The 17,632-nt window shown below is 46.7% G+C and overlaps 2 protein-coding genes across 2 annotated transcripts in view; one reads left to right on the forward strand and one right to left on the reverse strand.

Moving 5' to 3' along the window:
• ZBTB44 (zinc finger and BTB domain containing 44) overlaps window positions 1-17,632 on the reverse strand; it is a 398,215-nt gene that overhangs the window by 86,989 nt on the left and 293,594 nt on the right. The window lies entirely within an intron of this gene.
• The window catches only part of BARX2 (BARX homeobox 2), a 32,157-nt gene continuing 27,164 nt past the window's right edge, over window positions 12,640-17,632 (forward strand). Inside the window, exon 1 of the mRNA XM_061368553.1 lies at window positions 12,640-12,919. Coding sequence (XP_061224537.1) covers window positions 12,733-12,919 — 187 coding nt within the window. The 5' untranslated portion in view covers window positions 12,640-12,732. The remainder of the gene's footprint in view (window positions 12,920-17,632) is intronic.

Below are 17,632 nucleotides of genomic sequence, written 5' to 3' on the forward strand. Positions count from 1 at the left end.
TATTTTCTGCTCTCCATAACTGACAATATGCAGATGTTACTGCAGAACAGAGGACAAGGAAGAGGTCCTTTTAGCCTTGCCTGCCTTTTGCTGGCTTCCTTTAAAGATGCAACTGTGAGAAGCTACAAGAACACTTGGGAAACCCCATTAAACTATTAAAGAAGCTCAATTCCTATTAAAAACTTCACTAATGGGCCCCCAGTGAAAGCCAGGCTGTGCTGCTTGGAGCTCCCCTGCCTCCAGACACAGGATTGGGCCTTTCTAGAGGGGAACCTGATCCCAGAAAGGCGCTGCGGGATGCCATTCACAGTTATGATTAGAAATGTCCCAGGAATGCGTGGGGAAGGCTGAGGGTTCAGGCTGCCTCAGCCAGTGCCAGCAAAGGTCTGCAGCTCGCTCGGGAGCAGCCAGATGGGATGGGATGGTTTTCCCAGTGATTTTTTGATTCGATAAGGTCGCCTTTTCCATGTGCTCAACGGGAACAGCTCATTCACTGGCTGGCTGCAGGGGGAAGAGGAGGAACATCTGAGTCATGTCTTAGCTGAGGGGTTCCTTCAGGCTTTGCTGCTGACCCCATTCCTGGCAGGGAAGAACACAGGGACACAACACAGTAACTCTTCAGCCTGAGATCCCAATGTCCAATCCCATCTCTTTCCAGGCTCTGGCAACTAAAGAGTCCCTACAAGCGGCATCCCTGTCTCTTGCCCCTGGAGTAATTCTAAAGCTTTGAGATCATGGCACAAGGTCATTAAATCACTGCAGCACTAAGAGCATCATAGGGGTTGCCCAGAGAAGCTGCGGCTGCCCCATCCCTGGCAGTGCTCAAGGCCAGGGGCTTGGAGCAAGCTGCTCTAATGGAAGGGGTCCCTGCCTATGGCAGCAGTCGGAACTGGGCGAGCTTTAAGGCCCCTTCCACCACTCTGGGATTCTATGATTCCATGACTCCTTGTATCAAGTTGGCCATCCAGTTTAATTTCTTCAGCTATATTTTATCTCCATAAAGGCTTTATTCCCCCCCTCACACACAGACTTTGTGATTTGTCTGGCATCCTTCGCTTCGAGCTTTATTCACACGGGGCCCTAACCCAAGCCTGGATTAAATGAATGTATAATTTAAAGACCCTTAAATCCTGTTTCTAAAAGGACTTGCAGCTGCAGGTTTGGCCAGAAGAGGGAACTGTAGCTCCATCTCCCAAGAGCTGCTCCAGCACAACTGGCACGCCTGGACTAAAGGCTTTGGATGCAGTTAGTCCTTTCCCTCTTGCTCTTGAGCAGCTCCTGCAAAGAGCTCTTGGTAACATGCAGAGCAGATTTCATAACCTATTAGATCCGTTTCACCAAAGCCCAATGGTCTAAAAATCGCATCTCTGAAGAGACATCAGTACTCAGTTAAAGTCATGCCGTTCCTATTACAGCTGTTGCTTGAAAGAAGCATCTTGAGCTTTTCTTTGCCCAATCTTTTGGTGCCATAGTTTCTCAGCATTCAGAGCTCATCTGACAAAAGTGATTCTATTTCTAATAACTGGTACTTGAAGTGTTCAGCACAGAGCTTGCAATGAAGCCAGAAACACTTCAGCTTTCAATGTTGCCCACCTGAAGAGTCACTCATCCAGATGCAGGCCCTGCACATCAGGTGGCTCCTCTTCACTTGCACATGGAGCTCTCCAGAGCACTAAGCAGGGAATAGCAACAACAAAGGTAGGGATCACAAGGCTGAGAAGTGCCAGAGCAGGAATCACATCCATCTCCTCCCACAGAGCTGTTTGTAGATAGTACCATGGCATCCCAGGGCGCAAAGCTTGAATTGTTCACATTGGCAACAGATCCATCTCCAGGTTTACTTCTCCATCCCCTGCCTTCACCCAAAACCTGAAACCACACCAAATTCTGTACCTCTTTTTGGGGAGGAGAAGTCTTCAGAGAGCCTCACAGCCTTAAATGTAATGGAAACATTTGCTAACGAATGAGCCCTCGTTATACATGTTACAAGGAAACAGTGGCCACCAGATAACAGGGTTTAATTAATAAATCCCTGTGGCGTCGTGTCCCCCACAGGAAGGGATTACAGGGGTTAACGTGGCTCTCTGCTGGACTTTTATGGAAGAGCTCTGGTGCTTGGCTTTTAACACTAATATCCCATGTGTCTGTGACCCAGCGCTTGCAGCAGGGAGAGGCAATTGGTTCTGAGAACAGAGCATCCCTGTCTGCATGTTTGACCATGGGTTGGATGGCATCTGAGGCTGGAGCAGACCTAAGGGACAGTTGTTTTCTTGTCTCTTGACTACTATCTGGGGTTTATGGTGCTATCTATTCTAACCACACACAGCACGCTGTGTCTGACAGCCTTCTCAAACTGAGCCTTTTAATGACCAGTTCATTGGCATGTCAGCACCCAACATCACAGTATTAGCAAGCTTCAGCAGCAGGATATCCAGAACAGGGGTTCTCCCCTGATGGGTATTGGTAAGTACACTGAAAAGCTAGCTGTCCTGCATACATCTACCTACCCTTATCACAGAGGTAGGTATCTCTACATACCACTAATACAGTGCCTCCGTATCCAGTGGGAAGCAAGGGTCTGGAAGTCCCACAGAAGACAGAATGCTGTTCAAGTTCTATAAGGTCAGGATGAGTCCAGGACTTCTAATCAGCCTGCCTTTTGATAACACTGTGATCCTCTTCTATTTAGAACAGCTCTATGTGCTCATTTGAGAGCTGAAGGCACTCATTTGTTTGTAAAGTGCAATGGGGCAACATCCATCAACACCACCAGCCCAGGAACACTGCACCTTTACCCACTCTTAGTCACCAGGACCTCCAAAGCCCCTGCAGAGGAGACCAAGCAGCAGCTGATAACATGCACCTCTGCCCAAGAGACCTGTATCTCCTAATGTAAGTTCTCTAAAGCAAGCAGAACCAGCCCATGATCCAGGCTGCATGCATACAAAGCAAGAACTGGGCACCGAAAGCAGTGCCTCATAGCAGTAGAGCCCTGTGGAACATGGCAGAGTTGTTTGTACACCTGTACACGGGAGCATCTCATAGCAATGTGGCCATACCAGTTCTGCTTAAAAACAATTAGGACCAGAAAACTCTGCTCTTTGCCTTTCTCAACAATCATTTGTGGCTTATCACTGCATCTTAAGTCACTGTCCTTTGCCTGACTGATGTTGTCATTGTTGTGCCTTTACTATATATAGAAAAATATCACATTGGAAGTTTAAAGGAGCAGCTTTTCACTGCTCTAAGCTCAGAGCAGGTGATTTTGAACCAGTTTCTTATCGTGATTCAACTTTGAGAGCAGTTGGACCAAAGACCTGATTACGTGGTAATTATTAAGCTTTGCCTCACCTGGGTCACAAGACAGATCTTTATCCAGTATCAGTAGTCCCATTGCATGCAATGGAACAGGGTTCATCTGTTAAAGTGGATCCTGTTCACAATCCTCCTATTCTGGGAAACCCTGGGAGATTTCCCACTTAAATCTGCAGAAACATGGCAGCTAACAGAAAGTGTTAAAGACTGAAGTGAAGGTAGCATGCCACAGATGACTTGGATTGGCCAATGCAGGTCAAAGCAGCAGCACACAAACAGGACACAGACCAGCTCCTGGAGGTAGCCATCTCCCCTCTTTCCCAGCCAGCCCTCTCTGGACAGTAGCATTTAAATCTCCCCTCCTACTCAGGGTTCCATGTGCTTCTTAGCTCTCACACCTCCTTTCATGCTTCCAATGCCCAACTGCCCTTAGCTCTCTAACCTTGCTGCATTACAGCATCCACAAGCTGCTGTGTTTACAGGCAAAGCTAAGATAGGAGAGTGTCATGCCAGAATGGTCCAAACCCTGTTATAAGCTGGTTTATGCACATGCTAACTTGCTTTCCTCTTCCCAGATCAACAAGGCTAGCTCTGCTGATTGGGATTGGTGCCCAAACCTCATCATTGAGGTTGGAGTTAGTTACACATCAAATGGCCACATTCAGGCATTACACAACAGAAAGATCCTCTAGTTCACTATCAAACTACCCGGCCAGCAATGTTATTACCATGTATTGTCAGCCTCAGTGGTTGTAAGAAGGTGAAAAGAAGCCTTTTATACTATGAGAAATATCAGATCTTGATTTATTCTCCAGCTACAGCTGAATAACTTCTTTCTGCTCACTGAACAGAGGATTTTCTGTAAGCCTTAACACTTTCTCTATATGCTAACATATATATCTATTTTAATGCTTCTACTTTAAGCATTTAATATTCTTATAGACTTAAAGCTACAACTATGGAAAACAATCATTTTCTTCAATAAAAAAAGGCACAAAATAGGATGCACAGAAGAACTAAGACCAAGGAGTCTCAGAACACCCCTGAGCTATATTCATAAAGAGCTTTCTTACCTGCAGTGAAGATCCACAGCTGATGATGAAAGTGAATTCCCATGTAAGTTAGTGAGACTTCAGAAAATAAGTCCTGGATTGTTCTTCTAGCAAGATGTCCTTACCATGTGGTCTGTTTTACTTATAGCATCACTATATGCTAATATCATACAATTATAATCTATTATTTATACAGATTATAAATCTAATATAAATTACATAAACTCATTACATTTCAACCTTACTTAGTTTAGTAACAGAGCATCTTGCTTCCAGTTTCCAAGCTTAACACTGACCTAATACCACACCATCACCACCAACCACCACAGAACTTCCTAAGGTCATCCTGTCCCCTTTTTATAGTGCAGAAGCACTTAGGCCAATGAGCCCTCGTTAGTGCTTGCAGCTGGCAATGCAGGGGTGTGGGCACCCTTCCTTTCTTAGGGAGATAAATGAGCTTTCAGGGTAAAATATGGGGGTCTTAAAACAGGAAAGAAGGTAGTGTCTCTGCTGTGATAAGTTAATAAGGAAATAACCTATAATAGATGGGTAACATGGGACTAAGTTATGAAGAATTCTTAATGTAGTAAGCAAGAATGTCTTGGAGTAGGTAAAAGCGTTAGGATGGATTTATGACAAGATAGTTGATGTGTAATAGGAGCAAGCTTTCATGTTGTGTTTAAAGTTTTCTGTGTTAAAGGCCTTTTTCAATGGTTGTTCTTGCTGTCCACAGCATGCTGGACAGTACACCTTTATGTCTCTTAGGAAGCCTTTAAGGTAGGTAGAAGAAATTGAGAGCAGTTCTTGTTTGTGAACCAATAAAGCTCATGATCTGTGCAGCCTGAGCTGAGCCCTCAATGAAAGGCACTAAACGTATGGTCAGGTAGCAGGTAATGTTAGGCTTGAGGTTCCCAGAAGTGGTAAGAGCCCTGGCTGTAGGGATGAAGTGTTTTGGAATGCTGTTGGAAAGAGCATTTTTGAGTGAGAAGGCAAGGAAATGGGTAATGGCGCGAAGACAAAGAGCTCAGGGTCAAGCATAAAGCTGAGATCACATCCAGGAGAACAGGATGTCTGAGTCAAGGTGCTCCTTAAATGCAATGGGATTGTCCATATGTACTGGGTTTTTGATGTCCTATTCCTCCTCTTACATCGCTAACACAGCAAAAGCTCTGTGGCTTAACCATTGGCACCAGGGGCTTAGCAGCTATGTGTGTTTTAATGCCCTGATGATACTGAATGGCAATTGAATTACAATTGCCCCTGTATGGAGCTGGGGTCATGCAAGAAGCTGTGTCTGAAGGCATGTTGCAGCAACCAGAAGGGCAGCAAGGCAGGGCCAGGTCTTGTGGCGGTGGGCAGTGGCACAGCCTGATTGATAGCAGGATCCTGTGGGTGCTTTGGCTGTTGTTAAGCAGTCCCGAGGGTGAGAGATTTGCTTCCAGAATGACACTTGTACAGAGAGGTCATTCTTCAGGGCCAGATCTTTCAGCCCAAGGCTTCTCTTGAGGGATTTGGTGGTAGAAATAGCTTTGACTGAGCTGGGGCTGATGCATGCGAGTGTTCTGCAGGCAGCCCAGTGCTCCCGAATGCTAGGAGCTGTGTGCTGGTTCCTAGCTGATGTTGAAATGCCTGACTGCTGCAACAAATCCTTCTGGGAATGGCATTGTGGTTCAGCTCTGACCATGAAATCCACTCCTGAGCTATTCCACAGGTAGAAACTTGGTGCAGATAGAACTTCATGCAGAAGGACACTGCACATCATTAGTGCAGTGCAGTGATTAGTAGCAGGATTAAGAGCTTGGAATAAGCTCTCCTGTGAGTTTGAAGCACCAAACTCTGCCTTGGCTGGCTTTGTGCATGCAGCCAGCCCTTTGCAGCTCACTTCAGAAGGCTCATTTTGGCCAGGGCCTCTGGAAGGGGGTTTTCATTGTAGCTGAGACTTTGCTCTTTTCTTGTTTAGAAGGAGCGAATCCATAGGCATGATCAGGCTTTGCTTCTTGGCAACGACTCTGCTTTTCCCTTAGTGTTAGGCAGTGGGAGTCCTGCAAACTCCTGAGGATCCAGGAGTGCTCCAGTTAAGTGAAGGGGAAGACTTGGGCTCTTCAGGTGTATTGTGATAACTGGGCTTGGTGCAGGCAATTCCTGACTCCCTGCAGCCTGCTTGGAAGGGGAAGCATGAGCAGTTTATGTAGGACATCTGGGCTATCCCTGGCCATGGGGGTCATGGTTTCCTTTGAATGGCTGTGCTCAGATCCATCTGGAGCTTTGGGTTTGGGAGCTCAGCCTTCTGAAGGGCCACCTAGAAACCATGTCTAAAACACAGTACTGGATGGCATCGATAACTCCCTCTGGGCTTCTTGCAGGCTGAGATAGTGGCAGAGTGTCAAGATGACTTCATGTCCTGGAACACCACCCATTCCAGTATGAATAGGCTGCTTGTGTGCAGCTCACATGATCGGGGTGTTTTGCTGGTGTCTCTATGGAGACTGCTCTATTGGTTTGGGAGCTTTTCCCTGCTCTCAGGTAAGTTTTCTTGTAGGAAAAAAAGAAGCCAAACAGGTATAATGCTTGTGAATGGCGAATAAAGCATCACTCACGGAGCACCAAAGCATCCTGCCCACTTCGATAGGAGCTGGGAATAGTGTGATTTTTTCCTTCTCTAATATGCTACCACCCAGCCTGGCAGAGATTTAGCAAGCCTTGTGTGAAAAATAACTGGCCTTAGGCAAAGCTGAATGCAGCAGTGAGGATCCACACATTGATCCTCATCCAGATGAGGCTGGGGTGTAGCTTAGAGGGAAGCGGTGTCAGCTTTGGAAATGGCCAAAAAAGCCCAAAATAGGGAGACCTTTAAGTTGTTCCAGTCCCAAATGCTCTTGTTCTCATGAGATCAGGTATTTCCCCTTTCTGTTGGTTCCAGTCCCTCTAGGATAGTGGGTTAAATGAGAGTTTTGGTACCTTGGCCGTATTACAATAGCTAACTTGGTGTCCATTAGCATCCTGGAGAGGATAGCAGTGTGGACAGGATGAAGAAGAGATGGTTGTGCAGTGTGGAGTTCCCTGCAGTAATGGATGCATGGGGAAAGCACTCATGTCCCGTTAGTATTTGGGATGCACAGTAGGGGCCCAGGCACCTCTTGTCTTGCTCAAACTGTGCCTTCGTTTGTAGTGCTTAGGACAGCAGCAGATCAGTTGCCTTCTGTCCTGTTGTCCTGTATCTTCTCATCTTCCTTTCTCATTGCTGCTCCCAAACTCCTTCTCCCTAGTTCACAAGTCCACATTCTAGCCTTTGAGCTAGAGCATGAAGAAACAGATCCCCACTTGCTGAGAGATGCCATATGTTCCTTGGCATCAGCTCAGGTGTACGTGGTATCTTTCCACCACCCAGAAAATCAGAGCCACCCCATAAATATCACTCTGAAGGCCTTCAGTTCTGCTGGTGAGCCTGTCTCAGAATGCATAATGATTTATTCCATCTGGGTTGGTGTGTTCTTTGGTGCTCTCCATAGTGGTGAGGCAATGCTGATGCAAACCACCCCAACCAACACTGCCAATGATGCATCTGGGTTGGTTTTGGTAGCAACAGAGCCTAGGAAAGAAGGTGTTGAGGTGCTGTGTGCCCTGCAAAGGGGTAACTGGGAAAACACCAAGATGCTTTTGCATCCCCCAGTGCTGCTGGGGGAGAGGGGAAATGAGGAGGTTACTGGGATTCAGATCATGCAGGGTGCATGGTGCTGAGGGACATCTGCCCTCTATCCTGAGGGTTAACAGAGGGGGAGCCTCTGCCTCCGTTTCTCTTCATGTGTATCTGAAACCTTATCTTTATCTTTCTGAAGGACTTTACTATCTCTGTGATGAGCTTTCTGGCATTTGGAGCCTGCTATCAGCATGGATGAGCTCTGCTAGTACTTTAGTTCAGATGCTCTGCTTTTGGGGACTAGCTGATGGCTTTGTAGACATGATAAATACCATTATACCCTACTTTGGGATTATTCAAAGTTGGCTCTAAGCAAAGAAGGCCCCGTTTGGGGCTTGTGGCAGAGCAAGGACTGAAACAAAGGTGTCCCAATTGATAGTTCAGCTTTCAGTATAGTTTTATTGAAGTAACTGAAGCCTTTGTTTCTTCTGACCATGCCAAGGGCCATTTAGTGCTGTGGCTGCCATTAAGCCCAGCTCTGCCCATTGAGGGACAAAGCCAGGGTGGGCTTGGACCACACAATGTGCAGCATCATAGTGGCATAGGGGGAATAGTGGCAGCCTCCCTGAAGCTGGTGGGGTGTTTGAGCACAAGCACTTCCCTCTCTGCTCTGCCATTCCTGTTGCATCCCACACTTTGGTGCCAGTGGCATCATCTTCCCATCCGTAAAGGTCCTGAGGGGACAAGGAGTGTTGGTTTTGGACTAAAAGAGGGAGATTCAGGCTGGATGTGAGGATGAATTTCAGTATAATGATGGAGAGGTGGTGGATGCAACGTTTAAGGCCAGTCTGGATGTGGGTCTGAGCAACCTGGTCTATTTGAACATGTCCCTGCTCATTGCAGGGGGTTGGACTAGAGCTGCTTTGAAGGCCCCTTCCAACCCAAACCATTCTATGATGCAGGGGTGTTTGTCTGCCTCAAAGAGCATTTCTGTTAGGGGCTTATGTGGGGGGAGATTTTACACCTTTCCTGGTTTTTAAAACCAACCCAAACCCATTTTCTGTGGCATCAAGAAGATACTAGGAACATCTGTACTTATGTGAGATGGATGCGGAGCTCTTTCACTCAGAGGGACTTTGATGCACTGAGACCTGTCATGCTGAGAGGACAAAGCCTCTGTGAAACACTGGCCCACACTGTGGCTCCCGATGTGTAGCCATACATTGGGCATTTCTATTCCGGATCAGGTATCAAGCATGAGATCCTGCCCAAAAAGGGGTACACTTAGGATCAGAGTGTTGCTGTTTAGCAGGATCTATGGGTCTGTTTGCAAAGGTGGTTGGATTTCATTGGAAAAGGGGCTTTTCTAGTGATTAAGCATTGTAATGGCAGGGGCTTGCAAAAGGAATTTAGAACCAGAACCGATGCACTTTAAGGCTGTGGCACTCTTTGATTACAGAACAGGCAGGAAAACCTCATTCTTTTGCATTTTAGTGTTTGGATGTGGAATTAGTAAGCTGCAAACCCACTGGGCAGAGCTCTCCTTAGGCACAGGATGCCAGTGTGCCAGGCAATGCCCTAATACAGGAGCAAGTAATCACAACCAGCAGCTCCTCCCTGAGCAGAGCCAGGTACTTAGGTTCTACCTAAATAACAACTGTAGTCATGCAACAGCAGCTTAATTGCTCTGGCCTTAATCACCATCTTATGCTAATGACTGTGGTGGGACTAAACAAGTCTACTTGAAGGAGAGGTGCTCAGCACCAGTAGGGCTCCATTACAGCACAAGAAGTGCCGGGTAGCACAGATCCTCTCTGAATTAAAGCTAATTGTCTCCCCAAACCCTAGTTCAAGTCTCCTGCTGATCTCTTTCCCAATGGACCATAGTTTCCCTCCTGGAGGATCTCCTTTCAGTGCTCTAGTGGAGGGTTGAGCTCCCTCTTCATCATGAGCAACCCGCTGCTGACTGACCAGCTCATAGGTTTCCTGTTGGTGTTTTCCTCCTCAATTCTGCCCATGCTTTTACCCACACAAGAACTGGGATTGTCGGATCGTGTCCTTGGCTTGATTCCCCTTTGGAGAAGTTCTTGTGGAGCAATTGCTGTTGTTGGTGCAGTGCGGGTGCTGCGCTCACGCATGCGATCTGCGTCACGTCTTCTGCCCTCCAGACCTTTCCAAACATGCCTTTTGCTTCCCACCCTCCTGTCCGGCCCCGGTTCCCAACCGCAGGAGAAACCTTAGGGAGAAGTCCTACACGGGGGCTCCAGCAGCTGCTCAGGGTTTGAGTCCCCTTGGCAGATGTTTGCTATTCCAGCCACTTCATTAACTTCGGAAACAAAACCCCTGATTATTCCTGACCAAAGCCCCCCTCTTTTGATTGACAGCCAGCGTGTGTTGCATACAACACTGGATTGCTCAGCTCACAGTTTGACTTCTCTAGTTTTAGTTAAATACAAGAAATCGAGTTTCTAGAGCCATGTCACGGGGTGCTCATCCCACCCCATAATTCACCATTGGGGTCCGGGGGTGTTCATCCCACCTCATGGTTTGTGGATGGGGTCTGGTGAGGGCATTGGTGTTTCTAGAGCACGAGCAGAGGGTGCCAGCCCCACATCTCTGCATATCCAGTCCTTCAGACGTGGCAAAGGAATGTTTAAAGCCAAACAGAGGTTTCTCTTTTGGGCTCAGCTGTAGGCGAGCCGATGCTTTTCTTCCCCTCTTGATTTCAGGGCTGGATCTTATCGGGCTCATTGATTTCCAGCACTCTCCATATAGGAAACGTTCCTCTGCTGAGTCTGATCAGTGAATACAGGATGAATCTGGCATGGGGGGAGAGGAACTGCAGCTCCCCAGGCACTGAGGAACCACGGTGGAGCAAAATGCCTCTTGCTGCTGCGTTGGGATATAAACCAGTGCTGTGCTTCAGAAAGCTGCTTTGGGATGATGATCTTCAAGGGCTAATTGCTGGAGTTAATGGTGTTAGGAATTATTTTAGCTCCTTAAAGGAACCACATCTTGGGAAAAGAGGCAAAGAAGGTGGGCTCCTAGAATGTGTCGTGTCTGAGTTGAGTATTCATAAAGCCGCGTTCATAATGAAGTCAGTTAAATGGCTGTTTAGGAATTAAAGCAACACTTCAGTTTAAAAGGGTTCTATCACATCGGGGGGAAAAGTCTCTGAGCGCCTTCATTGTTCTTCTCATTTGGGTTTAATTCCTCTTTGTCCGATCACTTTCTCGATAGGAAAAGACAAACCCATTTCCAAGCCATTTATTTTAAACGGGAATGCCCTTCCAATGGTTTAAAGGAACAAAACACTTTGGTTTAGCTTTGGTTTAATGTCTAATGTGTTTTAAAGCCATATAACAAGGTTTTAAGGAAATAAGATCAAAGGGAAGTGTATTTCTTTGCGTGTGCATTCCGGTTGTGAGAGCGTGTGGCCACTGTGTGTGTGCCGTCTGGGTTTTCAGGCTTAAATTTGACCAAATCAGCAAATAAATCTCTGAATTTCAAGCCAACGGGTTCTTGCAATTGAAAAAGAAATAGTAAAATTTTAAAACAGGAGATTACAGGTGTAGGTTATGCATTTTTTCAAGGGTTTTTTAGAAAATACTGATCAACAAAACGAAAGTAAATCTTTTATGTGCTTCAGATGGTCGCTTCCTTCGATATAAGCAGGGTTTTCTAATAGGAAGATAAGTTTGCTGCCATCGGGATCACTAAAGTGTGAAAACTAAAGGGTTGCTGGTAGCATTTTGCACTGAAATCCTTGTGGGAAGGCTGCAAACGGTTGGTTTGAGTGGTGGCACAGCTCTGTAATGAGCCTCTATGCACCCGCCTGCAGCCGCAAGTCGCTGCAAGCTGGCTGTATCTTGTGGCAAACCCCGCAGCTCCGGTTCATCCCCATCGGCCTTCCCCCTATAGTGTGTCCTTGTGATTCCTGCCCTAAACCACTCCGAATTCGATGCATCGGGGGGGATAACTGCAGGGAAAGGGCACCTGTGGCTCGGCCCCGGTGGAGTGGGGTCCATCCTCAGCCCTCATCCCTGCAAAAATCCAGTTGAGATGAGCAGCGATCCACCAGGAAAACATCTTATCCCGGGACACCGTTCCGAAGAAAGCAGCCTTTGCTACAGCAAGGCCCCTATAAATAGGGTTTTATTTATTCCTCTGCCTTTCTGCAGCACACGGTGACTGGGGAATAGGTTTGATGCCGATTGGGGTGGAGGGGGGGGAAGCTGGGATGAGGCGCTCTGGATTTCATGCGGGATGTGCACTTTTAATCCCTGAAATGAACAGGCCTGGGGGTGGGGAGAGAAGAAAGGAGGGGAAAAAAGGGAAAAGCCAGCCCCAATCTGGAGCATTTCCAGAGGGAGAAAAAGACGGGAGCGAGAACCGCGCACACGCACCCCGGTGTCTTAAAATAGAGCGCAGGGAGGGAGCGGCCCGGCGGATCCTCCCCGCCCGGCGCAGGGTTAACAATGGTGCTGGCCGGGGAGCCGCGGGCGCCGTGATTGACACTCGGGGCGTCGTGATTGACAGCCGGGGCGTCCTAAAAAGGGCCGCGGAGAGATGCTTATCGCAGGGTTTATATAGCGGGGGAGCCGAGCGGAGCGGAGCCCAGCGAGGAGGAGGAGGAGGAGGAGGAAGAAGAAGGAGGAGAAGAAGGCGGCCGATGCACGGGCGGCCGCGGGTCCCGCAGTGCCCCGCAGCTCCGGGGCCGGCCCCGCGATGCACTGCCAGCCGCAGCCCCGGCTCGCCGCTCCCGGCCGGCATAGGGCAGGCAGGAGGCGCTACAAGACCTTCATGATCGACGAGATCCTCTCCAAGGAGACCTGCGATTACTTCGAGAAACTTTCCCTCTATTCCGTCTGCCCGTCCCTCCTCGTCCGGCCCAAGCCGCTGCACTCCTGCGCCGGTAAGACCGATGCCCTGTGTCCGGAGTGCGGAGGTCTCTATTCACCAGCCAAACCCATCCTCTCCTCCGCACCAAAGGGGCTCCCCAGTGGGGTTTACTCCCTTCGCCCTCCTTTTCTAGGGGAGAGGGAGTCTTGCAGGCTCATTGCAGCATGCGGTGGTGGGCTTCACCAAGAGATTCAGTGCGAATGGGAGGGGGTTGAGAGGAGCTCAGGTCCCTTCGGAAGCGGCAGTGACCTTGTGCTGCTTTTTCACTGCCGCTCGGACAAAGAAATGAATAGTAAAATCAGACAAAAGAGAGCAAATCGCTCTTGAGACAGTTTTTGTACCCTAAACCCTCTTTTTATACCCTAAATCCTTGCTTTCGTTGAAAGAAGTTAGGTTATTTCTAGTGGTAAAGATGTGAAAATACTCACCATGATGTTGCAGGCGCAGGCACCGCAACTAAACACACACAGATACCTGGGTCCTGTGCAGATAAAGCACACCAAAATGAGCAGTTGGGTCTCGATCATAAGGGTTATTAAATATCACAACCAAATTGATCTAATGTGAGCTTTGGAAACCTGTACTGAAAGTGAAAATATCTCTAATGCGCTCCAGATCTTAAACCAGCAACAAACCCCTCTTTTTGGTGAAGGAGGCAGTTTTCCAGGTTTATATCCTTCCCATACTTCCAGTGGTGCCACCTGATGTCTTCAGAGAATCCAGTGATGAAATTGCAGTACAAAATACGCTCTTCAACAAAAATCTTAACTCCTGAAAATAAGATTTGTAAGGGGAAAATAATCTCTATTTCAAGGCCATAAAATCCCAGTTTTCCTCTTTCACTTTCCTGGGAAAGTTCATTTTGCATTTATGTTAAGTTGTGCTTCAAATTCAAGGCCTGCATTTCAGCTTAGGGTTGTTTTTTTATGGCTGAATATAAAGAAAAAGGAACTTTTGGGGTCTTAGTGGAACTGTGCTAATAAAGAACTCGCTGTTGGGGTATCCTAAGAGTTAGACAAGTTGAGCAAACCCTCGGCCCAAGCTTAAGTCTTCCTCCAAACTCAATATAAATACTAATGATTAAAGATCTGGAAGGGGTTAGGAGGCTGGATCAGAATTAAGAGCCCTGATGGGAACAAATGACCTGAGTGGTGTGATCCTCCTTCAACATCGCTTTCTTCCGATCTCCATTCCTCGCCGCCTCTGCCTAATGGCTGGCATGGGTTTATACAGGAAGATCTGGTTGTTAACCAAGATATTGCTGACAAGGGAAGTTTTCAGAGTGTAGAGGGGGAGATTCAGTGTTTGGCCAAAATGGGCTTGAAGGTCCCAAATGGGTTCAGTTTGGAGATAGGCACAGAGGGCCTGATTCTGCCTGTGCTGGAGCCGGTGCTGTGGCTTCCATCTGCCGAGGAGACGAGGTTTCTATCTCCTCCTATATACAGAAAAAGAAAACATTAGGGAAAATATTCCCCTTTGCACCCAAAAGGAATATTAGCCTGAATATTTCCCACCATCCAGAAAACACATGGGACTAACTCGGCATCAAAACCTGCATTTTGAGTGTCACTTTTAGGCTAATATTTAATACTTCTGATGACTGGGGTAGTTCCCAGCAGCTGCTTTGCCTCTCGCCACCCCCTTGGGGAAAAAAGGGAGAGAATTGTTTTTAATACATACTTCTGTGTCAAGTATAGTAGGTATATATATAGCAAGTATAGCAAATATAGCATTGTCTTTGCAAGAGTCATCTAGATACTCATTAAATAACCATTAATAATCCTGCAGTGATTCAGCAGGGGATTCTGAGTGATGCTAGCAAGACTTTTGTGATTACTGTTCAATTGCAGCCTTATTTCTCTTTGTGCCTGGGATCTTTAATGGATTTGCCCTCAAGGTTGTGTTTCTAGCCCAAGCTCCAGCCTGTCCTGGTGGTGGGGTGGATTGGGAATATCTGCTTCTAATGGAATAAGCTGTATAAGCTTGCGAAGTGAAGTATGAAGAGAGGTTTGCTTTGGGGGATTAAAACCGTAGAAGAAACTGCCACAAAATGCTTCCAAACTGTAAGCTTTCTGAGATGTAGAGGTGCAATTAAAATGCTATATGTATTAGGTCATGGGATTTCTTTTATTATATGAGAGGAAATTCTGTCGTTCTCTACAGAATGGACACTGCCACAAAAGAGAACTGAACGTGTGAGAATTTGAGCCATCATAGAATCGTACCCAATACCAATCTGTTTAAATAAAGCAACCCCCCAAAACCCAAGCCAACCTCCCCGAGGGACTGAAGGCTGCAGAAACCCAGCACCGTAGCGTGTAACTTGCCAGCGTTCCCTTTGTCTCTTGAGTTCATCGGGAAGCGAATGGGCGCTTAGAGTCTGTTTGCAGTCTGAAAAACTAAGTCTTCACCTAAATCTTCACCTAAATTGTAGATATTTGCCTCGTTGGGGTGGCTGTAGCTGGGACTTGGGGGCTGTTTGGAAAAGGGATGAGTAAATGGTTGTTTCAGCTGAGCTCTGTCTGCAGCGGCAGGTTGGGAGGCAAGCTTTGTCGGCGCTTTCACGGGCTGCAGGGTTAATAGTTCTTTCATGTGGGGTGAAGTTGGAGAAGCCTGATATGCCTTCATTTGGAGCTGAAAGATGGGAGATGTTGTAGCTGTGCAGTGCGTGTGTGTGTGTTTAACAACATCCTTTGTTAAGTGAGCTGGAAACCACGGCTGACCAAATGGAAAACGTTTCTTCTTTTGGCCATGATCATTTAAGTGTGTGCAGCTGAGCTGGGGCAAAGCAGATTTGTCAAGTAGAGGGGAGAGGGGCTGCAAGGAGCATTTGGGACTTTCCCTGGGCATCGTGAGGGCTAAGGCTGATGTTGTAGCGCTCGGGAGCATTTGGAGGTCTAATGTAAAGCTTGCCTGTCTCACTGCAGGGATTGCCATTGCAAACAGCATAAAGCTTTCCCCAACCAAAACAGAGTGTGTTTGTTCTGGAAGTTCAAATGCAATTCCATATAAAAAGGATCCCTCATTAGCTTAAAATTTGGTGTATTAAGGATCTGTTGTGGCATTTCTCAAGACAAATAAACAAGGAACTCGGGCCGAGCCTGTAACGAAATGCAGAGCCAGTGTGACTGAAAAAATCCATCTATGAAACCAGAAATCTCTTCAGATGATGTTTAATAACTCCCTGACTTTCTGAATGGGATGGCTCAGTGAAACCATCGTTTGTTTGGTTTCGTGATGTTTATGTTTTCATTGGTTTCTCAGATGATGCGATACCCTATTAATCTGTGCAGGTAAATGACTGCAGTGTTTATCCCCTGCTTGGTTTGTTACAGTGGTTTCTGAAGGGTGCTTTCGACTGAGCAGAGTCCTATAGAAATCATTCCTCAAATTGTCTTTATGTAAGACAGTATATGACTCTTATAGAAGATAATATACAGACAATGTATATATATGTATAAGCCTTTTATATAAGACAATATGCAGAGAAAACAGATGTCTTTTCAATTTTACCTGTACCAACATTGGTAAGTGAGTCTCTACCCATTCTGCTTTGTTTCCTGGCTTTAAATCCTGGCTTAGCAATACATTCCAAATGCAATTGCCATATTTGTAGTTCTGGGCATGAGAAAGAAGCACTTGTCACGGTACGATGTTCCGAGGTCGAACTAGAAATGCTCCATAGTATCAAAATAACTCCAATTGCTTGCAAGGGAAAAGCTGGGGGGTGGTGTGGGAAGTTGTGCTCCATCCCCAGCAATAGCACAGTGTGTGATGTTGTCTATTAATGATTAACACTATTGGTCATGGACGTCCTTTCGGAACTATCCAAATGACTTGAGCTGGCTGGATTAGAAAGAATTGCGTTGCCTCTTCCAAGAGCGAGCTGCCAGAGTTTGGTTTATTTTAGCAAAGCAGGGCAGATTATTCAGTGTCTATGCCCTGTGTTCATTTCTACCAGGAATTACTCCAGAGCTCATAAAAAACCCCACTTAAATTGGAAAGTATCTGAGTGATTTCTCATGGAAATCCCAATGAGGACCAGTTAATTTCTGCTCTACACCAAGGTTTTTACTAGCGCCTATCTGCAGTCGGACTGTGCTTTCTCTTTTACCTGCTTCAATCGCCATACTAGAAGAAGGTCTTGTATAAAAGTAGTTTTGGAGGTGGAAAGTTGCCTTAAATCCACTATTCTCAGAGACGAGCTGCTTGAATTCCCACTCTTGTGAGGGGAGTTGTGTTAAAGGGGATTGCACTGCTCCGTGTGTATTTACAAGTGCCACACGTTCTGAAAGTGGACATCGCCTTCGTTTTCTCAACTTGTTTGAACATTGACTACTATTGCTCTGTCTGGGGAAGAATTAAAGACCACTCATAATAATGATTTGCTTCCTTGAAATGATTATTGGGGTTGTTGATTGTGGGGTTTTGTTGTTTGGGGGTTGTTTTAATGTAGGCAGGTATCTCATATAAAACAGTTTAGAACTTGCATTCTGCTTTTCCAGTTCTTTTGCCTCTCTGCTGTTGTTTTATCTGAAGATGAAATTGGGAGCTACTTATCCCAAAGTTGTTTTTTCCAGCTGGTGTTTTCCGGGTATCTTTGCTATTTATTGTCTGGATTACACTAAGCAATTCCTGCAACCAGTGGGACCTGCTGGGAATCCTTGTTTGTGTGCTTAAGTGGGAGCTTTGATATCCCGGTCCCTGCTCAGTCTTACCAGCCTTC

This window comes from Neopsephotus bourkii, unplaced genomic scaffold (genome assembly GCF_033783945.1).
Source record: "Neopsephotus bourkii isolate Nb327-2 ecotype Australia unplaced genomic scaffold, CSIRO-AGI_Nbou_v1 NB_1433, whole genome shotgun sequence".
Lineage (NCBI taxonomy): Eukaryota > Metazoa > Chordata > Aves > Psittaciformes > Psittacidae > Neopsephotus > Neopsephotus bourkii.